Source organism: Bos javanicus, chromosome 7, assembly GCF_032452875.1.
Source record: "Bos javanicus breed banteng chromosome 7, ARS-OSU_banteng_1.0, whole genome shotgun sequence".
NCBI lineage: Eukaryota > Metazoa > Chordata > Mammalia > Artiodactyla > Bovidae > Bos > Bos javanicus.
In genome coordinates, this window is record NC_083874.1 from 16,380,404 (window position 1) to 16,401,631 (window position 21,228).

Below are 21,228 nucleotides of genomic sequence, written 5' to 3' on the forward strand. Positions count from 1 at the left end.
ATAAGCCTCTTCCCTGGGAGCAGAGGCAGAGAGAGACCTTAGTTAACCAGGAGACATCAGGTGGTCGTCTACATAGCCTTTTCCCGTAGAAGTGCCTGTCCTTTACATTCCGTTATTCTCATGGCTCCACAGTTTTGGATCTGCTTCACCTGTAAGTTGTCACCAGGAGAGTCATCAGAAACCTTCAACACCAATCAGTTTTCTCGTGCTAGAGTGGGCAGGGCCTTGGCACAGCCTGCCCAACCCTGACCTCCTGGGCTTCACCACCTCCATGGTGTCTCCAACATGTGAGCCTCCTCCAGGCACCAGAGAGCAGAAGCAAGCTGCTTACCTGGGCGCCCCAGGGTTCCAGATGGGGACATTTTCCCAGCACTCTTCAGGCCAGCTGAAGAAAATGTGTAGGTGGTGAAGGCATCAGGTGGAGGAACCAAACCCCAGGTCCTAACTTCTGCATTGTCCAGGAGCTAAACAGATGAGGGATGCCTTCAAATTTCCCACAGCCAATCTGACTTGGAACTCTCTATCCTTGACCTTGGCCCCACGTCGCTGAGGGCAGGGATCACGCCGCTAGATTCTCACCGTCCAGACAGTGGCCCAAACCCTACCCCGCCCATCCTTCAAGTCCTCGTGGCCAACCCTGACCCCGCTGAAATGGAAAGGGCTTCCCACAGGTGCCTAATTATGGTGAGTAGGCAGCAATTAAGCACTACAGGGACCGTAACGAAGCACTGTCCGAGATGAGAAAGGCAGTTTTGGAAGGCGTGGGTGCCAGCTAGGGCCGGCCGGGAAGAGAAAGAACGAGGCTGAGGATACAGCCTGGCGACCACCGGGGACAGCGGCAGGAAATTTAAAAAAATTAAAAAAGAGCGAGAAACCAAGAGTGCGCATGCGCAGCAGACGGCACGCGAGTACCCCCCCCCCCGTCTCACCTTCTGTACGCCTGCGCACTGCTTTCTCCGCCCACCGCTCTTAACGGAATGGTGAGTGGGTTTTCAAACAGCGCCTCCTGCCGGAGTTCTAGGGAATTTGCACATGCGCATCACACTGGGAGGATGTGTACGCTGCTACTCGCGAGCTCTAGGAGGCGTCATCCCTCCGGCTGGGATGAAGCACGCACGCGCGGAGGTTCGCACGCGGGGAGGGCGGGTGCGTGCCCCGGGCATGCGCCTTGCAGAGCGAGACGGCGGCTCGGCGGGGTCATCCAAGCGCAGGCGCAGTGCGGTGTTTGTCTGCCGGACTGACGGGCGGCCGGGCGGTGCGCGGCGGCGGCGGCGGCGGGGAAGATGGCGGCGTCCTCCCTGGAGCAGAAGCTGTCCCGCCTGGAAGCAAAGCTAAAGCAGGAGAACCGCGAGGCCCGGCGGAGGATCGACCTCAACCTGGATATCAGCCCCCAGCGGCCCAGGCCCAGTAAGCACGGCGGCGTGGGGGAGGGGGCGGGCGGGGGGGGGCGCGCGCCGCGGGAGGCCCCGCCCCCGCCACCAGGCCCCGCCCCCGCTTCCGGGGCGCTCTTGCTCCTCCTCTCCGCCCGGCTCCCCGCTGTCGGCCCGCGGGGAGAGGGTCACGGTGACCCGGGGGGCGTGGGGCCCGTGAGCTCCCCGTCAGTCCTCACCCTGCCTCGGGGTTCCCCCTAATGGGGCCTGGGAACCTAGTTACCGGCTCCAGGGCGAGGCCCTCCATCTGATGACCCGCCCCCAATCACCGGGAACCTCGGAGCCTCTGTCACCTGCTCTAAGCCTTGGTGCGCCTACTCCATGCAGCCGTGACCACATCCAGCTCCTCCGTATACGTGTACACATCCCTTTTCACCAACTGATTCCACTGTCGCCATCTCAGAGACTGTCAAGAGGTCCCCTCCCCCGCCACCTGGTCCTTGTCAGCCGGGTTCAGCAGCTGACACAAGTGCAGCTGACCTGGGGACACCTGACGTCGCTGGACCATATATAATTGCCCCTGTGATTGTGTCTAGTGCGCCCTTCTCCCCGCTTCAGGATCTTGTCACTAGTTCAGCAGGCTCCCTCCTACCTACCTTTTTACCCACCTAAGCCAGGCTCCCTCCTCATACTCCGCGGACTAGTTTCACTGCCACCATCTTTCTGGATTCTCCAGAAATAAATACGCAGCTTCCAAGCGTGGCAACGTTGTCATCTTGAATCAAGTGACTCCCCCTTCCACACATAGCCCAGGGACACCTGAGGCCAGTCTGAGGCTATCTGGGCATCCCAGGCTGTACACGTACCGCTACTTTGTGATCCCATGATCTCAGTGCCTGTCTCTCCGGAATCCTGTCCTCTGGCGTCAAGAGCTGCCCCTCAACACCCGCACCTGGCCCGGGATCACCATGCAACATCTAGTCTGCTCGTAACGTCCTACGGAACCCTTCCCCATATCCTCGAAGCTCACAGGGAGTCAGATTTTCCCCCTTCCTACTGACCTGATGAAGAGCATTCCCCACACATACTTTCTTTTCTTTACATTACTTTTTGGCCACTTCTTGTGGTATTCGGGATCTTAGTTCCACAACCAGGGATGGAACCCGTGCCCCCTGCCTGCATTGGAAGTGCAGAATATAAACCACTGGACCACCAGGGAAGTCCCCTCCCACACGTGCTTTCTGTGTCCCTCTTGACCCAGCAAATTCCCCTTCTTGTTAACCTCTCTGATATGACTCTTGTGGCTTATGTAGCTCCCTGTCGGGTCATCTTGAGAGGTAGGGAAGATATCTCTTCATCTGGGTACTCCCACCACTCCCTCGTCACCCCCCATTCTCATGTATGGCCCACTCCCTACCCTCCCTTTTCTGCCCTTGGTCCGTGTGGGTTCCTGACTGGAGTGGGGAGGGGTCTCTAGGGTCCCAGGAAGAACCCTGAGGCAGCAGTGCTGTGTTAGACTCTGCCTGGGGTAGGAATCCCAGCCAGGACTGGAGGGTCCCCACCAGGCTCTTCAGTGCTGCTCCCCCTCCAGCCCCAGCGTGGATGAGACAGGCCTGGGCAGGGCCTGGGATGCCTGGTGGGGTGGCTGTCCCAGATGGGCAGGAGGCACAGGGAGGCCCACGGAGAACATGCCCCGGGGAGCCCCCTCCTGGCGCCTGTGTCTGTCAGCTCCATCCCATCCTCTCAGCCCTCCCATCTGTTGTTCTCTGCACTTTGGTGCCGCGTGCCTCCCCCTTCCTCCTTGTTATGATTTGATTTTCCTTTCTTTTGGACAAATCAGTTGCTTCTGTTGTGATTTATCGTGGTGTTGTTTTTCTTTTTTTTTCTTCCTTTTCCCCATCCAGTTATTGTGATCACTCTAAGCCCTGCTCCTGCCCCGTCCCAACGAGCAGGTACCAGCCTTTTTATCATCGCTGCTTGGATCTCTGCACCATTGACCTAACCGCTGCCCCAGCCGCAGAATGCCATCCCTCCTCCCCACCCCCTCATGCTCCGTGTGTGCGTGTGCATCCCCCCATCCCACCCTCACTCTCTCCAGCCACATGGTCAGTGTCTGGCCCACCCGGCCACTTCCTCCGTATCCTGTCACCTCCCGCTCCTCTGTTCCTCTCGGGCTCAGGTTTGGACTCCCCACAGGAGGAAACAGACTCCCTCACCTGCCAGGAGTCTGTCGCCTGCTGAGGGGGTCCCGAGTGTCCGTGCGTGTGCCTGCAGGCGTGTGTGTGTGTGTGCGTGTGCATGTACATGTATGTGAGTGGAGGGAGGGAAGGTTGGGCTCCCTACCTGCCGATCCACCTCATCAGCTCAGCGGACCCATGTCACCCCCCACCCTGTGCTGAGCAGTGCTAGGCCTGGACTGAGCCTGTCTGTTCCAGGGGCTGGTGCTCCCCTGGGGGTGGGAGGCCGTGGGGGTTGGGGGGTCCTCCGGGCAGGGAGAAGTGGAAGAGGCCCCGTGCCTTGGAGGAAAGGCCCAGTGAAGCAGGGTCATGGATTCTGCAGGGTTGGGGGATGGGGGTGGTGCGGTGGTCGGGAAGCCTGGGGAGAAGGTGGCATTTGAGCAAAGTCTCCTGGGAGGTGGGGAGCACAGGAGTGGAAGTAGAGGAAACAGCCCCTCAGGGCCCAAGAGGCAGCCAGATGTGCCTGTGGGGAAGGTGGGGGATGGGGGGCCGGCTGGCCTCATTGATCCTTGTGTGTGATCCTTGTGTGTGGAATAGGACTGGGTTGGGAAGTGTGTATGTGTGTGTGTGTAAAAACATGAGGGAGAGTTGGCTCTATTGGGGGCCCTGTGGCGTGTGTGTGTGTGTGTGTAAGAACATGAGGGAGAGTTGGCTCTATTGGGGGTCCCGTGGCGTGTTGTCTGCACGTGTTTGTGGGTTTGTGTCATGCCCTGTGTGTGTACGTGTGTGTGCTCACTGACAGCCTGGCAGGCTGCATGCTCCACCCCACCCCACCGCCCTGTGTCTTCTCTCATCCTTGCTCATTCATCCTGCTCTTTTTTCTCTCCCCTTCAGTCTCTTGCTCTCATTTGGCCTTCCTGACCTGCCGTGGGCCCGGCACCACCTGTGTGATCTCTGTTCTCAGGGCCTTTGTATACCTCCCCCGGCCTTACCCCCCTTAGCCATCCTGCACCGGCCCCTCTTAAACACCTGCCGTGCTTCAGTTTGTGGGACCGGCTGGAAGCCTCTCTCCCCCCACAAGCTGCCTTGGCCCCGGGCTCTGGGGGAGCCTTCAGAGGGCCCGGTGGACTGTGTGAGGGGTTGGGGGTGGGGGCGACAGGGCACAGAGAGGCCTGGGGAGGGGAGGGACGTGGTCCTCACCCAGGGAGCCTGCCATGGATGCAGGGTCCCAGAGCTTGAGGGTCTTTGGGAGCCCTGGAGGGTGTCCAGCCAGAGAGGGAGGGTTTAGGACCAGACTTCTGGCCGTGGTAGAGCAGGGAGGGCACTGGAGGAGAGGCCTCTGGGCCAGTGGAGGGGACTGGGCTCAGCCACGTCCTCGGGCTCCCAGAGCTCTTCCATCACTCTCGCCATGCCCTCCTGGGACTGGCAGGCCAGCCTCATAGGTCTGCTCCTCGCTTTGGCTGCGACCAAGATCGTAGGCCAGCAGGGCACGAAAAGTGCCTGGGCGCCAAGAGCCACACTGCATCTGTCTGTACCCATTGGCCACTGGGCCCACGCCACCGGGCGCCTGGAGAACTTGCAGGGGAGAAGCTCCGCCCCCCGGCCCAGCTCCCAGCCCTCTCTCCAAGGGGAGGTGGACCTGGGGGCTGCTTGTAGCCTTCGGCCTCCCCAGCCAGGGGCTCCCTTCTGGAGGCCAAGTGCCGGGGTCTCTGAGGTTCCTGGGTTCTCTGGAGGGCCGTCCATCTTTTCCAGGGCCACTCTGGCCTCTGCTCCCACTCTGTGGCCTGCCTGGCCAGGAGGCTTCTGTCCATCAGGGGCCTGCTCTCCTGTCCCTAGCCCCTCTCCGGCCTGTCTCTGCAGCGCCTCTTCTGGGCAGCTGGGCCCCAAGTCTCAGCTCCCATCTGTCTGTCTCCCACCCCCCCGTCCCCTAACGCCGCCTGCCCATCCTGGGGTGCCCGCTGCCTGCCCGCTGCCTGCCCGCCTGCCTGTAGCATGCCCAAGCTGTCCGCATGCAGGCTTCTGGAAAGAACCAACCTCCCCACCTGGCCTGGCCTGTCCCTGGAGCCCTGCCGGCCCCTGGAGGGGCTGGGTCACCTGGCTCCCTTCACCTGAAGGACACAGGTCCAGCCTGGGCTCCTGCCCTGGCCTCATTGGCCCCACCTCTGCAGGCCAGGCCGGAGGCTCACAGAGTCTGCTGGCCAGAGGGCAGCCCTCCCTGACCCTGAAACAGAACAGGCAAGGCAGCTGGAAGCCTGGGTCCCTCACCCACTCTCTCCCCAGTTTAGCATTGCCACTTTGTGGGGGTGGTGGCCCTGAGTCTCTTCCTGGGCAGAGTGGGGAGGAAGGGGCCCCAGGGTAGGGGCGGCCTACCTGCCTGAGATCCACTAGCAGCCTCAGGGCCTCCTTTCTCTATCAGGGAATACTTGGGGTGAACCCTCAGCCTCTGGGGACCACTCTTCCCCCACCAGCCCACTGCAAGCCCTTCCCAGTCAGGGGGGCTGGGAGAAAGCACCCCGAGAGTGGTCTAGGAGCGGGGCACTCCCTGTCCGCCAGGGCTGGGGGCTGTGCTGGCCCACCTGAGGGATACCGGGGAGGGAAGGATGGGGGCGCCAGGGCCTGCAGCTGGGGCCAGCCGGGAGCTAACCCCCTCCCCACCCCTGGTTCTCACCACCCCCCAGCCCTGCAGCTCCCACTGGCCAACGATGGGGGCAGCCGTTCACCGTCCTCCGAGAGCTCCCCACAGCACCCCACGCCCCCCGCCCGGCCCCGCCACATGCTGGGGCTGCCTTCAACCTTGTTCACACCCCGCAGCATGGAGAGGTGAGCCGCCTGGGGGATGGTCAGGAGGTCAGGGGGCGCAGGGCCAGCCTCAGGGTGGTGCTGGTGAGCTCTGTGGAACCCCCTGCGTGTTGGGGGCTGGGGTCACCTCACGTTGGTCAGGACCCCCCTCCACCGGCACCCACTCCCTCTCCCTTCAGCATCGAGATTGACCAGAAGCTGCAGGAGATCATGAAACAGACGGGCTACCTGACCATCGGGGGCCAGGTAACCTAACGCACTTCCCTTGGCGGCCCCAGGGAGGGCGGGCAGGACACAGCTGGGAGATGTGGGCCGGGGGTGAGGTCAGAGGCCCGCTGGATCCCCAGCCCTGACTCTCCTTGCCAGCGCTACCAGGCGGAGATCAATGACCTGGAGAACCTGGGGGAGATGGGCAGCGGCACTTGCGGCCAGGTGTGGAAGATGCGCTTCCGGAAGACGGGGCACGTCATCGCTGTCAAGGTGAGCCCACCCCGCCCTGCCCATGGGAGCGCAACCCCCTCCATGTCCCATGGCGGCCCTGCGCCCCAGGCTCAGCGCTGAGCCCTCGGCTGTCCCATGCAGCAAATGCGGCGCTCGGGGAATAAGGAGGAGAACAAGAGGATCCTCATGGATTTGGACGTGGTGCTCAAGAGCCACGACTGCCCCTACATTGTGCAGTGCTTCGGGACTTTCATCACCAACGTGAGACGAGGGCTTCCCCCAATCCTCCCATCTCCTCCCCCGGGCCCTGAGCCTGTCGGGTGGGCAGAGGGGGTACAGCCACTGCTGTCCCTGCAGACGGACGTCTTCATCGCCATGGAGCTCATGGGCACGTGCGCGGAGAAGCTCAAGAAGCGGATGCAGGGCCCCATCCCCGAGCGGATCCTGGGCAAGATGACGGTGGCAGTGAGTGGCCTGGAGGGCGCAGGTGGGCAGGCAGGTGCCCCCCAGCCTCGGCCTCCACGTCACCGATCGGTGTCCTCCGCTGCCCACACTGCAGATTGTGAAGGCGCTCTACTACCTGAAGGAGAAGCATGGCGTGATCCACCGTGACGTCAAGCCCTCCAACATCCTGCTGGACGAGCGGGGCCAGATCAAGCTCTGTGACTTTGGCATCAGCGGCCGCCTGGTCGACTCCAAAGCCAAAACGCGGAGTGCGGGCTGTGCCGCCTACATGGCAGTAAGTAGGGGGCCCGGGGGTGCCGGCGGGAGGGGTGGTGCACCCACCCCGGCCCCAGGGCTCATCCATCACCCTCTCCCACCTCCCACCGGCAGCCTGAGCGCATCGACCCCCCGGATCCCACCAAGCCCGACTACGACATCCGGGCCGATGTGTGGAGCCTGGGCATCTCCTTGGTGAGTTGGGGCCCCGGCTTTTGGAGGCTGGGTTTTCTCGGGGCCCGGAGGCAGGCAGTGGCAGCAGAAAGGGCAGGGCCCTGTCTTCCCTGGCTGGCCCAGCCCTGCCCGTTTCTCTCCCAGGTGGAGCTGGCGACAGGACAGTTCCCCTACAAGAACTGCAAGACAGACTTTGAGGTCCTCACCAAAGTCCTCCAAGAGGAGCCCCCGCTCCTGCCCGGACACATGGGCTTCTCGGGGGACTTCCAGTCCTTCGTCAAAGACTGGTGAGCACCCCCAGCCCTGCCCTCCAGTCTGGAAGGCAGGGCGAGGTCAGATGTGACCCTGAGCTTAGGCCACTGGGGTGGGGCAAAGGGCCCCCTGGGATGGGGGTTGGGGGCTGCAGACTGGAGCCAGAGCCCAAGCCCTAGGGGCTAAGAGTTGCGTCCAAACTCAGCCACAGGGAACCCCTAGCCCTGGGGTATTTGGCAAGGTGGTCCTTGGGCTTCACCAGGGAACTGTGAATGAGCACAGGTGTCCCAGGACTGAGAGCTCAGAGGGTCCCACACCATTTAGCAGGGTGTCCGCACAGGAGCTTTCCGGGGGGAGGGGGGAGGGGTGGGGCCGGGGTGGGGAAGTGGGTGGGAGTGGGTAGGAAGCCCACCCATCTACCTATCCCCCCACCTACCTACTTCTCCCGTGGGTGTCTCACTGTGTGTGTCAGGCTTTTGTCAGAGATAAGGGGCCTGAGTGCAACCCTGGCCTCTCTGTCAGCACAAGGCTTGGGGGAACGAGGAAATGGGCTCTGGCCCGCAGATCCAGCAGCCCTGATTCAGTGGGGTGGGCAGCCAGGCCCCTCCTCCCGGCTCTCATTTCTCTCCTTTCTCTCTCTCTCTTTAGCCTTACTAAAGATCACAGGAAGAGACCAAAGTATAATAAGCTACTTGTGAGTACCCAGGACCCCTCCCAGCCCCCATCCGAAAACCCCTGCCCCACTGGAGGCCAGGCGGCCAGGGAACAGACACCCTGGTCCTGAGCCCCACCCGCTTGGGCCCCCAGGAACACAGCTTCATCAAGCGCTACGAGACGCTGGAGGTGGATGTGGCGTCCTGGTTCAAGGATGTCATGGCGAAGACCGAGTCACCGAGGACAAGCGGGGTCCTGAGCCAGCACCACCTGCCCTTCTTCAGGTAGCCGCACGGTGGCGGCCGGCCCGCTGGGGGACGCGGCCTCAGGCCCCCCCTTCCCTGCACAGTCCCCCAGCTGCCCACCAGGGGAGCCTTGGGACCCGGATGGCCAACGAGGGCTGAGGACAGATAGTAGGGGGCGCCGACCCACCCCCGACTCCCTGCCCACCAGCCGTGGACAGATGGGCCTGCCAGGCCCCAGCCCTTTCCCGTCCTGGGATCAGCCGGCCGTACACGTCCCCCCCCCGACAGACACTGTGAACGGAAGACAGCAGGCCGCGAGCAGTCTCGCTATTTATTCAGTTGTAACCTCTGGGCTGGGGCGGCCCCCAGGGGTCGGGAGAGAGCCGCCATTCCCTGCACCCTCCCACACCGCGCTGTCCCCACCGCCCCCTCCATGCACACATGCACCCTGGCTCCATCTCCCTCTCTGCCACTTCCCTCTCTACCTCTCTGGCTTTCCCCGTCTCCCTCCCCACCTCTGCCTCTCTCCTGGCCCAGGCCCTGCCACCCCCGGCCGGGGACCCCTGGGTCCACTTAGGTCTCTGGCCAGTGATGAGCCAGTTGGCGGGCGCCCTTCCCCCGGCAGGCGGGCTGGACATTGTGACTGCAGCCGGACCCGGGCTGGTCTCTCTCTCTCTCTCTTTGATCTCAGGGGGTCCTTTTTGGAGTTTATTGTATTTTATTGTACTTGGTGGGGTGTTTGGGGGTGGGGGGAGGAGAAGAGCTTGTTCTCATGGGCTTTGTTGGTACCTTCAGAAACTTTTACCAAAGTCGTGTTTAGCTGCTTGTGGCGGCAGCCCCCCGAACCGCTGTGGGTACTGGGGGGCTGGGCTGGGGGCTGAGCCGTGGGGGCTCATGCTACCACCCGGGAGAGACTAGTCCCAAAGGTGGGCTCTGGGGGTGGGGGGTTGCTCCTCCCTCAGGGCTGGAGACTGGCCAAGTTTGCAGGGGTGAGCGGAGGACCTCAGGGGGTATGGAGGAAGCCCAAGGGGCCGTGGCCACACAGGGTGGCCTTCAGGGACAGTAGGCGCGGGGCGTGGTGGAAGGCAGCCGGCGCTGGTGTGGCAGGGAGGTGGCGGAGGGAACGGGTGACAGGAGGGGGTCCATGGGGCCCCGGGAGGCAGGGATGAGGGTGCACGGATTGGATGTGGGGGTTCGAGGATGTGTTGACAGGGACAGAGGTGGGAGCAGGCCAAGGGCTGGGCGTGTGCAGGCAGTCACGCCCTCGTAGTGGCCCACGAGTGCCCCTCGACTCACCCGGAGCTGGCCAGTCCCCAGCCCACCCTGAGGCCCTGGCGTCCGTGGGGCCCTGGGCAGCAAGCAGCCAGAGCAAGAGGGACTGTGTTTCCTTGTTGGTGGTGATGCATGTGAATCAAGTGGACAGTAGAACAAAATAACGTTAACAGGAAAAAAAAAAAAAGGAAAAAACAAAACCCCAGAAAAACCACAAAAATCAACCAACACCAAAGGTGAGGAACCTCGCTGGATGTAGCTGAAGCAATCTAGACTAGGCATCACTGTACCTCCATTTATCTCACCGAATCTAGTTACTACTAGGATAGTCACAAAACGCCGCATGTTTAAAAAGTACTCAAAGTCATCTTTGTCCCCTGCCCCAGGGGGTGGCCACCTTTTCTTGCTCCTGTCCCCTTTGTGAGGGGAGAGGGGCAGGGTGTGGGGCCAGTAGGCATGGCCTCCGCCCTCCCTTGCCAGGGGCCTTTCTGGGTAGCCAGGAAGGTTGCGTGGCCAGCCCCAGGGCCCGCACAGGCCTGAGGCCAGCTGCCTGGGTTTAACTTTTATTTAACTTTATTTTCTGTTTTGTGTGTGAGTGTCCACCTGTGTCCCCCTTCCCCTTCAGTGTTAAATGGGAGCCTCTCCTTCCCCCCTTCCTCTCCCATGTCTCCCTTCCCCCGCCCCCCAGTCACCAGCCACCAGCCACCCCCTCTCAACCAGGCAGAGGGCAGAGTGGGCAGCCAGGGGCCTGGGGCGGCCTGGCCTAGCCCATCGGCCCACCACCGCTCCTCAGGCTGCCAGTATTGCCCCATCCCTTTTTAAAACAAAATGCCCTCGTTTGTAAATCCTTAGACGCTTGAGAATAAAACCCCTCCCTTTTCTTCCACTGAGTCTGTGGCGTGTGTCCTGAGCCTGGCAGCAAGGTGGGAAAAGGGGAAGGGGTCCTGAGGCCTGACCTTGGAAGTGGGCTGGGGGCCATCTAAGTGGAAGAGGCCTATGCAGTGAGGGGAGGCAGGGCTGGGGGCCAGAGGGGTAGTTTGTAGTGACTTGCTGAATATTTAATGTCCAGTGTGTGGGACCTCCCCCTAATCTGATAGCCACAGGTCCGGTGGGAGAGCCCTTAATCCCTGGCAGGCCTTGGGCGCCAGCTCTGATGTCGACCCAACAGTCTGCCGCCCCCGCTCCTTGCCTCCGGAAGTGGCCACCCAGCCAAGGACAGGGCCGCCTGCCCACCTCCTGGGTGTGGGTGCTGCCTGGCTGGTGCCTCTGCCACCAGCCCTGTACGCTGTCACCTCAGCCAGGCCAGCATGCTGGCCACCGTGCTCCGGCTGCTGGCCCTGCTCTCAGGGACCACCGCCTTGCCCAGCGAGCCAGCTGGTATGTACAGGCAAGGGGACATGGCCCAGCACACCCCCATTCCTGTGCTGCCCTATCTCAAGCAGCCTCTCATCTACCCTGCCTGGGGGAATGGGAGTGGGAGGGTGGAAGGTGGGGTCTCCCCACCCTCCATTCCAGGTTGTCTTGGATCCCCAACTTCAAAGTCCCCAGCAGCCAATGGTGAGGCCAAGGGCTGTGGGAGGGGAGTGGTCTGCACAAATGATCTTAGGAACGGTGTGCGTTTAGATACCATCCTTTGAGAACACAGTTGAGTGCCTCCTGAAGGCAGATGGGGGTAGCAGGGTGATCACACACCCCAGTAGGGGCTCCCCGGTGCCTATTTCCTTTGCTGCTGCTGCCCTCAGTCCAGAAGTGAGGAACCAGACATGGGGAAAAGCCCCAGACCCTGGTGGCCAGGCTGGGCTTCCATGGTGCCGAAACGGCTGGAGGAAGACCACCTTGCTGTTCTCCCCAACTCGTAGAAAGGAAAGGGTGGGGTCAGCATCGTCCCCCTTAGACAGCCCTGCTATGACCCTAAAGCAGTCCCTGGTCCTGGGTGGGTGGGGGTAGGGGAGGACCTTTGCGCTCACCCAGACCATCCACTGCCAGGCGCCCTTCAGCTCCCCTTCCCCGCCAGGGATCCTTTGCCCACTGCAGGTGGAGAAGACGGGGTCTGGGAAAAGGGGTGCCTCCCCAGGAAGGTGCAGCTTTGCGTCCAGGCTCAGGGGCTGGGCTGGAACGTCCTGGGGGTCTCCAGGGGGTACATCACGGCAGCTTTATGGCTGAAGGCATGAGGCACAGAGCCGAGCGCAGGTGAATCCTCCACAACCGCATCCGTCTTCCAAAGAAGGCAGGGGAGGCAGGGAGGTTGGCTGGGGGAACCAAGAGACAGCGCGTCCTCCCTGTCCTGTGCCGCCCTTTCTCCCCGCCAGAGCCCCCGTTCCCTGCGGCGCCCGGGCCCTGGCTGCGCCGACCCCTTTTCAATCTGGAGCTGTCGGACGCGGAGGACGCCTTCCCGCGCCGTGCGGGGCCGCTCGAGGTCCCAGCGGACAGCCGCGTGTTTGTGCAGGTAGACGCGGGACGCACGGAGGCCGGGTGAGGGCCGGTGAGGGCTGCCGATCCTGACGGCGACCCCGCCCCCCAGGCGGCCCTGGCCCGTCCCTCCCCACGCTGGGGCCTGGCCCTGCACGGCTGCTCCGTAACACCTTCCTCGAGCCCGGCCGTGGGCCCCGCCCTGGCGCTGCTGCGCGGGGGCTGCTCCGCCGACTCCTCGGTCACCTTCCCGCCACCGCGGCCGCTCCTCGGTGCCGCCCGTCCTGCGCGTTTCAGCTTCCGCCTGCGCCCGGTCTTCAACGCCTCTGTGCAGTTCCTGCACTGCCAACTGAGTCGCTGCCGCCGCCGCCGCCTCCGCCAAGCCCGCTGGACGCCTGCGCCTTTGACGCTGCCTCCACTGTCGCCGGTGCGCGGGCGCAGGAGCGCAGGAGCGGGAACGTGGGCTCCCGGGCCCATCAGGGGTCGGGCGAGTGCCTGACATCCGAGGGAGAAACTCCTTAGGGTTTGGGCATCTGGGCGCTTTTGGACCTGGGGGCGGTGGTATCTCGAAACTGGGAGTAGGTACTGGGTCTCAGGCAGGGGTTGGGGGCAGAGACTTCCGAAGGGGCCAGATTTCCAGGGTTCTAGTGATGCGATCCCAGGTTGCAACAGAGTGCTAGACACTTAGATCTGCCTGCGGCCCAGTCCATGGAGTCCGGCCCCTGACATTCCCGTCTCTTGTGCCCCCTCTCCTTGCAGTGTCTGCCTCAGGATGAGGCGTGCGCAGGCGCCGGCAGTGGCAGCGATGAGAGCCTGGGTGCTGACAGCCCCCACCTGCACACATTGTCGCAGCCCATCGTGGTGACCGTGCCACGGCTGCCCCCCAGTGAGCGGGGAGATCTCTGGGGTCCAGAAGAGGGGTGGGGAGGACATCTGAGGCCTGATTCCAGTCTTAGCGTTGTACTTCTCACAGGGCTACCCAAGGGCTTCCCCGGCAGAGCTGTGCGCCCCGAGTCTCCCGCGCCGGCGCCGGAGGCCCTGGAGCCCGCGCCGGTGGTAGCGCTAGTGTTGGCCGCTTTCGCGTTGGGCGCCGCTGTGGCCGCCGGCCTCAGCCTCGTGTGCGCGCACTCAGGTACCAATCTCCACCCTCCGGGATCTCCGCCTGGCCCCCAGTCTATTCCAGCGCGTCGGCCTGCTTAGCCCTGAACATCCCTAGACCGGCCTCCGCTACGCCCGCAGCAGCCTCCAGGGGTCGCCCTAGCTCCGGCCCTGCGCACCGCAGCCCCTATTTCTCAGCTTCCTCTCTTCTCCAGCGCCCCAACTCCCCGGTCAGCCCCCGAGAGCCTCGCCCAGCGGCCGCCCGCCCAGGAGGCCCCAGTGAGGCAGGTAAGTGTTGGGGCGCAGGAAGGAGGGGGAGTGTAACGTGGAGCCGGTTAGCACAGATGGAGGAGGGAGGGGATGATAATGATCTTCATAGCCGTTCTTTCTGCCAGGCGGAGTTCCAAATGATTAACGCATATTAATCCTTGTAACAACTTTCTACTATTATCTCCATATTAAAAGGAAAATGAGGCACTCTCTGAAATGGACTTGCTAAAGGTCACAAAAATTTAGTGGAACTGGGATTCGAACTCAGGTAGTGGGTGACCCGTAGCCGACTGCGGGTTTAGTGTCATAAGAAAAGTTCTCAACACCTCACACAGGCAGTAGGCAAAGAGAATTCGGGTTTCAGACTTAGCATCCTCTCTCACCCAGCCATGATGGGGCGGCCGGCGATGGGTTGAGAAGAGGGTGACCAGCCTTAGTGTCCTCTCCCCACTCAGCCTGAGTCGCCTCTTTCCAGAGATGGCGCGCCCCCAGCAGGGTCCAAAGACAAACCAGCCACGGCCTCGTATCAGGCCCGCCTCGGGGGACTACGTTACTCGTTGAGACTACGACCGCTGCGCCCCGCCCTCCTTGCTTCTCCCACCCTCCCACCTGGGCCCAAAATAAACCTCTGGTCTGGACTGCGGCTTTCTGAAGTCCGCGCGTGCGCGTGTGCGTGGAGCGGGGGTGGGGATTCCGGGCAGGAAGAGGTTCAGATTGGAGGGGTGGGGCTTTGAGGCGGGGCTTTGAGGCCCTTATACACGTGTGCAGATACCGCCCACGGGCATTTTATCCCTAACAAAAGGGAACATTCTATCCCACCAGCTTAAATAGCCTCGTCTCCTCCTCCAAACCTGCCAGCTCACCGGCCTTCTCAAAGTCTCTCCGCGCTCCACTCCCACCGCCCGGACCCTGCCCTTCCTAAGACCTCGAGCTCAAGTCTCTGCTCCAAGCTCCTCTCCGTCTTGCCTTAAGGTCCTTAAATCCCTCCTGCCTGACCTCACCCTCCTCAGAGCATAGACAAAGGCGGGATTTTAGCTCCATTTTACGGCTGAGGAAACAGGCTCGGCAAGGCCACATCACTTAAATCACCAATCTGGGCTATCCGACCCCACAGCTGAGGTTCTTGGCTACAAAGCACATAACAGGAGTTTCACAAGACTTATTCCTGGAATGGAGGGAAGGGATGAGATCTAAGGTCTCGGCTCCAGTTCACGAATGAGACAGAATGCGGGCGGTGGGGTCTCGTTTGCCTTAGCTTCAGTTAGATACCAGTCCCCATCGCTTCCGGGGTAGGCCGTTCCTTACGGCCTGCAAACGCAGAGCCACGCCCCCATCCAAGTCTGCTTCCGCGCGGAGTCTTTTGGACCCAGAGGCCGCCGTAACCCCGCCCACCAAGGAAACACTCCGGAACGACGCCGAGGCCCTCACCCGGCTCACCGGCATGAAGCCACCGCAGCGGCGGCGAGCGATCCCGAGGCGCTATCTGGTGGAGGTGACTGGCCCCGCGGCCTGGAGAGCCAGCGAGAAGCGGCAGTTGTTACGACTACTGCAGGCGCGACAGGGCCAACCAGAGCTGGACGCCGCCGAGCTGGCCCGAGAGTTACCGGGCCGGAGCAATACGGAGGTGAGAAGAGTCCCGAGATGAGAGCAAGGCTGGAGGCGGGGCTAGGATGTGTCCGGGGCTGGCATAGGGGCGGGGCCTGAGGGTGGGCTGAACGAAAGTGAGGCTTGGGGGCGGGGCCTTGGAGTGGGCCGGTCGAGGGTGAGGCGGGGACGAGGCGGAGGTTGAGGAACCGGAAGAACGCCGGAGAAGGCGGGACTAGTGCAAGGCTGGGCCTTGTGTGGCTGCGAGAAGCTGAGGGCGGGGTGAGGGCGGGACAGAGTGAGTCGAGGGGCGGGGCGAGGAGGAGGCCGTGTCGCCGAAGTCTGAGAGGCGGAGCGAAGGCAAAATTTAGGGGCGGGGCGAGCTCCGAGTTTGAAAGAAGGCCCCAGAATGGGTCTTCCCTGCTGGCTCAAATGGTGAAGAAATCTGCCTGCAATGCAGACGGTGCCGATTCGATCCCTGGGTCGGGAAGATCCCCTGGAGAAGGGAATGGCTACCCACTCTAGTATTCTTGCCCGGAGAACTCCATGGACAGAGGAGCCTGAAGGGCTGCAGTCCATGGGGTCGCTAAGAGTCGGCAACGACTGAGCGACGAACACTTTCCTTCACTTCCCAGAATGGGTGGCAGGTCGCAGCGGGACTGGACGGGAATGAATGAGATTGAAATGGGAGTCAAGAAGTGAGAGTCAGGGAAATAGAGCGTAGTGGAAGAAGCGGGTAGGTGACTAGGATAGTACTTAACCATGGATGTGGGCTGTGGCTGCGGGGAGGAGCCAGAACCGGCCAGGGCCTTATATCTTTGTCAGGTAGCTGGTCATGCCTAGGGCCTTGGCCCGAGAACCCTGGGCACAGTCCCTATGACCCTCAACCCCTGGCCAGTGGGAGGCTAGGGAGCAGTGGCTAGCCCTGGAACAGGCAGGACTGCCTAGCCCTGGGCTTCTAGAAGGTCCATTTGGCCTCTTCTTACTTCGCAGATCCAGGACTTTATCCGGCAGCTCAAGGGCCGAGTGGCCCGGGAGGCCATTCAGAGGATACATCCAGGTGGCCCAAAGGGTCCAAGGCGTTGGGAAACACAGACCCCAGCTCCCATCGAGGTGAGATGGGGCAAGGTTCCCCAGGGCTGGCCCCTGGGGAATGAGGTGGGAGTTCCGGGGGATAATCTGGACAGGGGAGCTCCAGGGAGGGGTAGGGTATGGGGAACTCCTGAGAATTGATCCCTAAGTATCTTCTGCTTGTTCCACCCAGGTGTGGATGGATCTGGCTGAGAAGATAACAGGCCCACTGGAGGAGGCGCTTACTGTGGCTTTCTCACAGGTATAGCCATCCCCCCCCCAGGCAGGATGGGGGTGTCCCGGAGGACAGGATCGTATATATGAGTCTACGCTGGACCTGGATCCCTTCCCTTTGCCAGCTCTGTGATTCTGGCCTGTTACTGGTCACCCTAGCCTCCATGTCCACCCTCTCAGCCTTCCTCAGGGTGGGAGGGAGGATTTGAAGGTTGTCTCCTGCAGGGCAGGGGAGCAACCCACGGGGACACTTCTGCCCTTCCTTCCCTGATCTTTCTCTGCCTGCCAGGTGCTCGCCATCGCTGCCACGGAGCCCATCAGCCTCCTGCACTCAGTGCCCTCCAAGCCCACGCAGGCTTGTGGAAAGCCACTGCTCCTCAGAGCCCCTGGAGGACAGGAGGACCTGGGTCCTGAGGCTTCCAGCCCCGCCCCCGAGGCCCCCGGAGGGGGTGAGGTTCCTGGCTCCACTCCCAAGACACCAGGCCCTGCTCCTGAGGCATCCTCCGAGTCCCTGGCTGGCCAGTCTGCTGAGGGAGACTTTTCTGTGGACTTCGAAAAGATCTACACATACCTATCATCCGTCTCCCGCGGTGGCCAGGGCCCTGAGCTTTCCGCAGCTGGTGAGGAGGGCAGGGCCGGCACTCTGGGGGTGGGTTCTTTGGTGGCCAGCACCCCTCTCCCGACTCATCCCCTTTCCATCCCTCACCAGAGTCCGCTGTGGTCCTTGACCTGCTCATGGCGCTTCCTGAGGAGTTGTCCCGTCTGCCCTGCGCCGCCCTGGTTCAACACATGTCGGGTATGTACCGACATCTGACGGCCCCCCAGCGCGACCTTGCCAGTGGGGGCCTGGCGTCGGGAACTGAGGATAGCGGGGCAGGTTCCAGGGGTCAGGAGGAGACTGGCCAGGCCAGCCCTCAGGCCCCTGAGAATGCTGGCTCCAGCCAGCCCATATCCTCTTGGCAAGCGGCTGGGGTGTGCCCCCTGAACCCGTTCCTGGTACCCTTGGAGCTTCTGCGCCAGGTGGCAAGGTAGAGGCCTGGCAGGCAGGGGACACGCCAGACCTCGGTGAGCCCCCAGACTCTCAATCCTGCTTGGTCTGGCCCTGTATTGTCATGAGGATCTTGCCACGGTGGAAGGTCCCTGAGCCAATGTGCAGTGGCCTTAACATGCTTGATACAGTGGGGGTCTCATAGACGAAGCCCAACTGTACAAGGAGGGGTTCAGCCATAGAACTGGCTGGGCTAACACCGCCGTCAAATCTTTCCCCCACTGGTTCTTCATCCCTTCCAAAGCCCAGTATCCTGTGTCCTGTAACGGTAAATAAAGTTCTTGTCAACCCCCCTGAATGACTCTTTCTCCTGTGAGTTAGAGGTGGGAGAGGGCTCAAAATGCTGGAGGGAAAATCTGAGCTAGAGAACCATAGCTTAGAGTTCCTGGGGTCTGAGTGGGGTATGCCAAGCAGGAGGGTGCGGTGGGCAGTGAAGCAACCCTTGGTGATTGTTTGGAGGGTCTTGGTCTGAGCCTGACTGAGGTGGGGGAGTCAGGTCCCCGGCTAGGGGAGGGTGAGGGGTGGGCTGCCCATGTGTCAGGAAGTTGGAGGGAGGGGAGTGAGTCTCTGAGGTGGCCTTGGGGAGGGAGGGAGAGCTGGAGGGGGAGCAGAGGAGCAGAGAAGGGAGCAGAGCTGGGTAGAGGGTGGGGCTGGGCTCCCAGCTGCTGTCAAAGGCCTCATGTTCCCAGGGGTGCTCTCGGGCCTCTCTCCCTGCTCGGCCCCCTCCATCAGCCTCCCTGGAGGTGCGGAGGCAGAGACAGGCTGGTTTGGGCTGGGCAGGGGCACCAGGTGTCCTCCCACAGTACCGCCTTCTCCCAGATCTTACCAGTCCTCTAAGAGCTGGCGAAATTTCTGTTCACGGAGCCTGTGCATTCACACAACCTTCCTTTTATAGCAACACTCAGTTTCTCCCCACACACACTGCACACGGCTCCCCCGGGGTGCACAACACTTCTCCTAGGCGGTTCGTGGAACGGAGCCAGCCCACTCCGTGACCACGGCCCCACCACACCAGACCTGAGGTTTCTGAAGTTGATGGTGGGATGGAGGGATCAGGTCAGAGTGGTCTGGGGCTGCAGGTATGGTCACAGTGTCAGGAGGCCACGTCAGGTCTCGGAAACAACCTCCAGGGCTGGCTGAGGGTGCCCCATCCCAGCTCCCTACCAGGCTAAGTCGCCCCAAGTTAAGGGAAGGAAGGGTGGTCCTGGCTCTTTCTAGAATGGGGGGAATTAGAGACGGTTAGCCTCAGTTCCCCAGAGCATGCATCTGGGTGTTTCTCAGCCCTGGGCAGCTCTTAAGAGTGTGCAAAAGTCAGCCCTGGGTTCAGATTCTAGCTCTGGCAAGTCACTGAACCTGTCTGGACCCGAGTCCCCAGGCCTGTAGAATGACGATGCTAACAAGATCCTGAAAATACAAGAGGCCGAAGTGCAGAGTCTCTACCTCAGCACACTGCTTGGCATGCAGTAAGCGCTCAATAATAGCTTTTATTAACAGCATGGGCTCAGAGGCAAGGAGGAGTGAGAGGCCAGAGGAGGGTCTGGGGAGGGGGTGTGGCAGAGGGATCAGGGGGAGGTAGCAGGCGAGCCAAATAAGGGTGGAGGTGGTAACAGAGGGAGGGGCGCGCTGACCTGAACTAGGGCCTGGGCTGGGGGCACGAGGGAACCTGTCTGCCCTCTCCTCCCGTGGAAGGAGCCACCCATCCTGGATACAGCAGCCATTGTCGCTCTTCAGGCTCTGTCTCCGGGGCAGGCCGCGCAGGGCATATTGGTCTGCAGTATCCCACCCCGTGAGCCCAGGAGAGCCTGCCTCGCAAGCCGGAGCCCGAGGAGGGGCTCAGCGCTTACGGGCGGGGTTGCGCGCGGTGGGGAGTGAGGATGGTCACAGAACAAGGAGAAAGGGAAAGGATACGGGGGTCTCTGAATACAGGAGTGGACAGGACACTCATGCTGCTAGGCGGCAGGACAACAGCAAAGAAACACCTACACGCTGGGGGCGGAGGGGTGGGACAGGGCAGGATAAAGGCACGAAGTGGGGCTCCGGCCTGGCCAGGAGGGAAGATGGGAGGGGTCTGAGGGGGGAAGGCTTGGACTTCTCCTCATGCCCTCCCCACTCGGGCTGCGGGCTCGCGGGGCAGGATCCCGAGCGCGGTCCAGGCCTGGCGGCGCCCCTCGTCAAATCTGCCCTGGGAGAGAGACCCCGCCGAGGGCCGGCCAGGGGCGCCACACAGCTCAGACCAGCGCGTAGTCGAACTGCCCGCGCTCGAGCGCCTCCTTGTGGTCGGTCCAGGACGAGGCGGGCATGCGGCTGTAGGGGTCGAGCAGGATACGCACGCAGCGCACCATCAGCAGCACCAGCACCACGAGCAGGCACAGCACGAAGGCGAACACGGTGCGCTGCTCCGCGTCCAGGCCCGCACCCACCGGGGGCCCCGTAGACGGTGGCAGCGGCTCGGGGGACAGCGTCCACGTCGCGCTCATGGCTCACATCGCCGCGCGCCCTGGGGAGGAGAGGCCCGCCCGGGATGCGGGGATGAAGCTGCGACCTCCCTCGCCCCCGCATCGTCCCCTCCCGCCGCCGCCCCCCCACTCCCTGCGGAGCCCCAGCCCCCGCCTGCGCCTCAGTCCCGGGGCTACGCCCATGCCCGGCCCGCGAGCACCCAACTCCGGGCGTGCTCGCAGGTGGGGACGCTATGAACAAGGAGAGAAAACCCCGACCCGGCCGGTCCGCGCACAACAGGTGCGAACGCGCGGTCTGGGGAGGTGGCGGGGGCTAGACCCGGCTCCCCCGCCCCACTCCCTTTGTTCTTGCGTCCCGGGGACCCCCCTCCCCCACCACCCCCGTCCCGCCGCGCCCCTCACCCTGGCCTGAACCGGGACCGGGACCCAACGCCCGGCAGCCTCGCTGTCTTCCGGGACCCGCACCCTGTCCGCTCTTGGCCTCTCCGCGGCGGCGACCCCGGCTCTGCCCACCCCACCCGCCCCTGGAGCCGCGGAGACCGAGGCAGGCGAGCAGCGCGCGAGCCGGGCCGCCGCGGCTGTTCCCATGGCGACGGGGGGGCGGGGCCGCCGCGGGGGGCGGAGGCTGCGCAGGGAGCGGCGCTCGCGCCCGCGACCCCGCCCCGCCCACCGGGAAAACCGGGCCCCGCCCCGAGCCGCTCGAGGCATAGACCACCAGCCCCAAAGAACCGTGAGCACCAAGGACTTCACCCTCCCACCCCAACCAGTACTCCTAAACCTCCCAGCCCGACTTCAGCTCCCACACTCCCATTCTCCTCTGCAACTGACCTCTCAGTTTCCCTGTTTGGAGGATCCCAGTGCCCCCAAAACTCATTCCAGCGCTAAAGGTCCCCTGGCCCCAGGGACCCCAACCTTCAAGAGACCCCACCCAGGTCACCGAAAACCTCCATAGCT

At 62.7% G+C, this 21,228-nt stretch overlaps 4 protein-coding genes across 7 annotated transcripts; 3 read left to right on the plus strand and 1 right to left on the minus strand.

Moving 5' to 3' along the window:
• The first annotated feature begins 1,177 nt into the window (after positions 1-1,177).
• Positions 1,178-10,990, plus strand: MAP2K7 (mitogen-activated protein kinase kinase 7). Of its 2 annotated transcripts, XM_061422351.1 has the most exons (12): positions 1,178-1,407; positions 3,275-3,322; positions 6,226-6,367; positions 6,526-6,592; positions 6,713-6,826; positions 6,929-7,048; positions 7,145-7,252; positions 7,347-7,526; positions 7,622-7,702; positions 7,826-7,968; positions 8,582-8,627; positions 8,741-10,990. In XM_061422351.1, the coding sequence occupies exons 1-12, from the start codon at positions 1,284-1,286 to the stop codon at positions 8,873-8,875; spliced, it is 1,308 nt and encodes a 435-aa protein (XP_061278335.1). In that variant the 5' UTR covers positions 1,178-1,283; the 3' UTR covers positions 8,876-10,990. The 2 variants fall into 2 exon arrangements, with proteins under 2 accessions (XP_061278335.1, XP_061278336.1); XM_061422352.1 differs by lacking the exon at positions 3,275-3,322.
• Positions 10,991-11,093: 103 nt separating this feature from the next.
• On the plus strand, positions 11,094-14,519 carry TGFBR3L (transforming growth factor beta receptor 3 like). 3 transcript variants are annotated; one of them, XM_061422357.1, is made up of 7 exons: positions 11,094-11,481; positions 12,414-12,550; positions 12,626-12,940; positions 13,273-13,399; positions 13,487-13,645; positions 13,827-13,899; positions 14,357-14,519. In XM_061422357.1, the coding sequence occupies exons 1-6, from the start codon at positions 11,412-11,414 to the stop codon at positions 13,892-13,894; spliced, it is 876 nt and encodes a 291-aa protein (XP_061278341.1). In that variant the 5' UTR covers positions 11,094-11,411; the 3' UTR covers positions 13,895-13,899; positions 14,357-14,519. The 3 variants fall into 3 exon arrangements, with proteins under 3 accessions (XP_061278341.1, XP_061278340.1, XP_061278339.1); XM_061422356.1 differs by having other exon boundaries at positions 13,273-13,645; positions 14,337-14,519; XM_061422355.1 differs by having other exon boundaries at positions 13,273-13,645.
• Positions 14,520-15,322: 803 nt separating this feature from the next.
• SNAPC2 (small nuclear RNA activating complex polypeptide 2) lies at positions 15,323-18,116 on the plus strand. Its single transcript, XM_061422353.1, has 5 exons — positions 15,323-15,505; positions 16,459-16,578; positions 16,730-16,798; positions 17,060-17,390; positions 17,480-18,116. The coding sequence occupies exons 1-5, from the start codon at positions 15,323-15,325 to the stop codon at positions 17,800-17,802; spliced, it is 1,026 nt and encodes a 341-aa protein (XP_061278337.1). The 3' UTR covers positions 17,803-18,116.
• A 1,166-nt stretch (positions 18,117-19,282) lies between these two features.
• On the minus strand, positions 19,283-20,874 carry CTXN1 (cortexin 1). Its single transcript, XM_061422358.1, has 2 exons — positions 20,677-20,874; positions 19,283-20,315 (listed from the first exon to the last, which is right to left on the minus strand). Exon 2 carries the CDS (start codon positions 20,293-20,295, stop codon positions 20,047-20,049), a length of 249 nt encoding a protein of 82 aa, XP_061278342.1. The 5' UTR covers positions 20,296-20,315; positions 20,677-20,874; the 3' UTR covers positions 19,283-20,046.
• Between the last annotated feature and the right edge of the window lie 354 nt (positions 20,875-21,228).

Excerpts from the sequence above, each read along its gene's own strand:
- MAP2K7 (XM_061422351.1), top strand. The coding sequence starts at position 1,284 with ATGGCGGCGTCCTCCCTGGAGCAGAAGCTGTCCCGCCTGGAAGCAAAG. Across the intron at positions 1,408-3,274 it reads CCCCCAGCGGCCCAGGCCCA|TTATTGTGATCACTCTAAGC; the intron begins GTAAGCACGGCG and ends TTCCCCATCCAG. Across the intron at positions 8,628-8,740 it reads CAAAGTATAATAAGCTACTT|GAACACAGCTTCATCAAGCG; the intron begins GTGAGTACCCAG and ends TTGGGCCCCCAG.
- TGFBR3L (XM_061422356.1), top strand. The coding sequence starts at position 11,412 with ATGCTGGCCACCGTGCTCCGGCTGCTGGCCCTGCTCTCAGGGACCACC. Across the intron at positions 11,482-12,413 it reads CTTGCCCAGCGAGCCAGCTG|AGCCCCCGTTCCCTGCGGCG; the intron begins GTATGTACAGGC and ends TCTCCCCGCCAG. Across the intron at positions 13,646-13,826 it reads CCTCGTGTGCGCGCACTCAG|CGCCCCAACTCCCCGGTCAG; the intron begins GTACCAATCTCC and ends TCTCTTCTCCAG.
- SNAPC2 (XM_061422353.1), top strand. The coding sequence starts at position 15,323 with ATGAAGCCACCGCAGCGGCGGCGAGCGATCCCGAGGCGCTATCTGGTG. Across the intron at positions 15,506-16,458 it reads CGGGCCGGAGCAATACGGAG|ATCCAGGACTTTATCCGGCA; the intron begins GTGAGAAGAGTC and ends CTTACTTCGCAG. Across the intron at positions 16,799-17,059 it reads TTACTGTGGCTTTCTCACAG|GTGCTCGCCATCGCTGCCAC; the intron begins GTATAGCCATCC and ends TCTGCCTGCCAG.
- CTXN1 (XM_061422358.1), bottom strand. The coding sequence starts at position 20,295 with ATGAGCGCGACGTGGACGCTGTCCCCCGAGCCGCTGCCACCGTCTACG.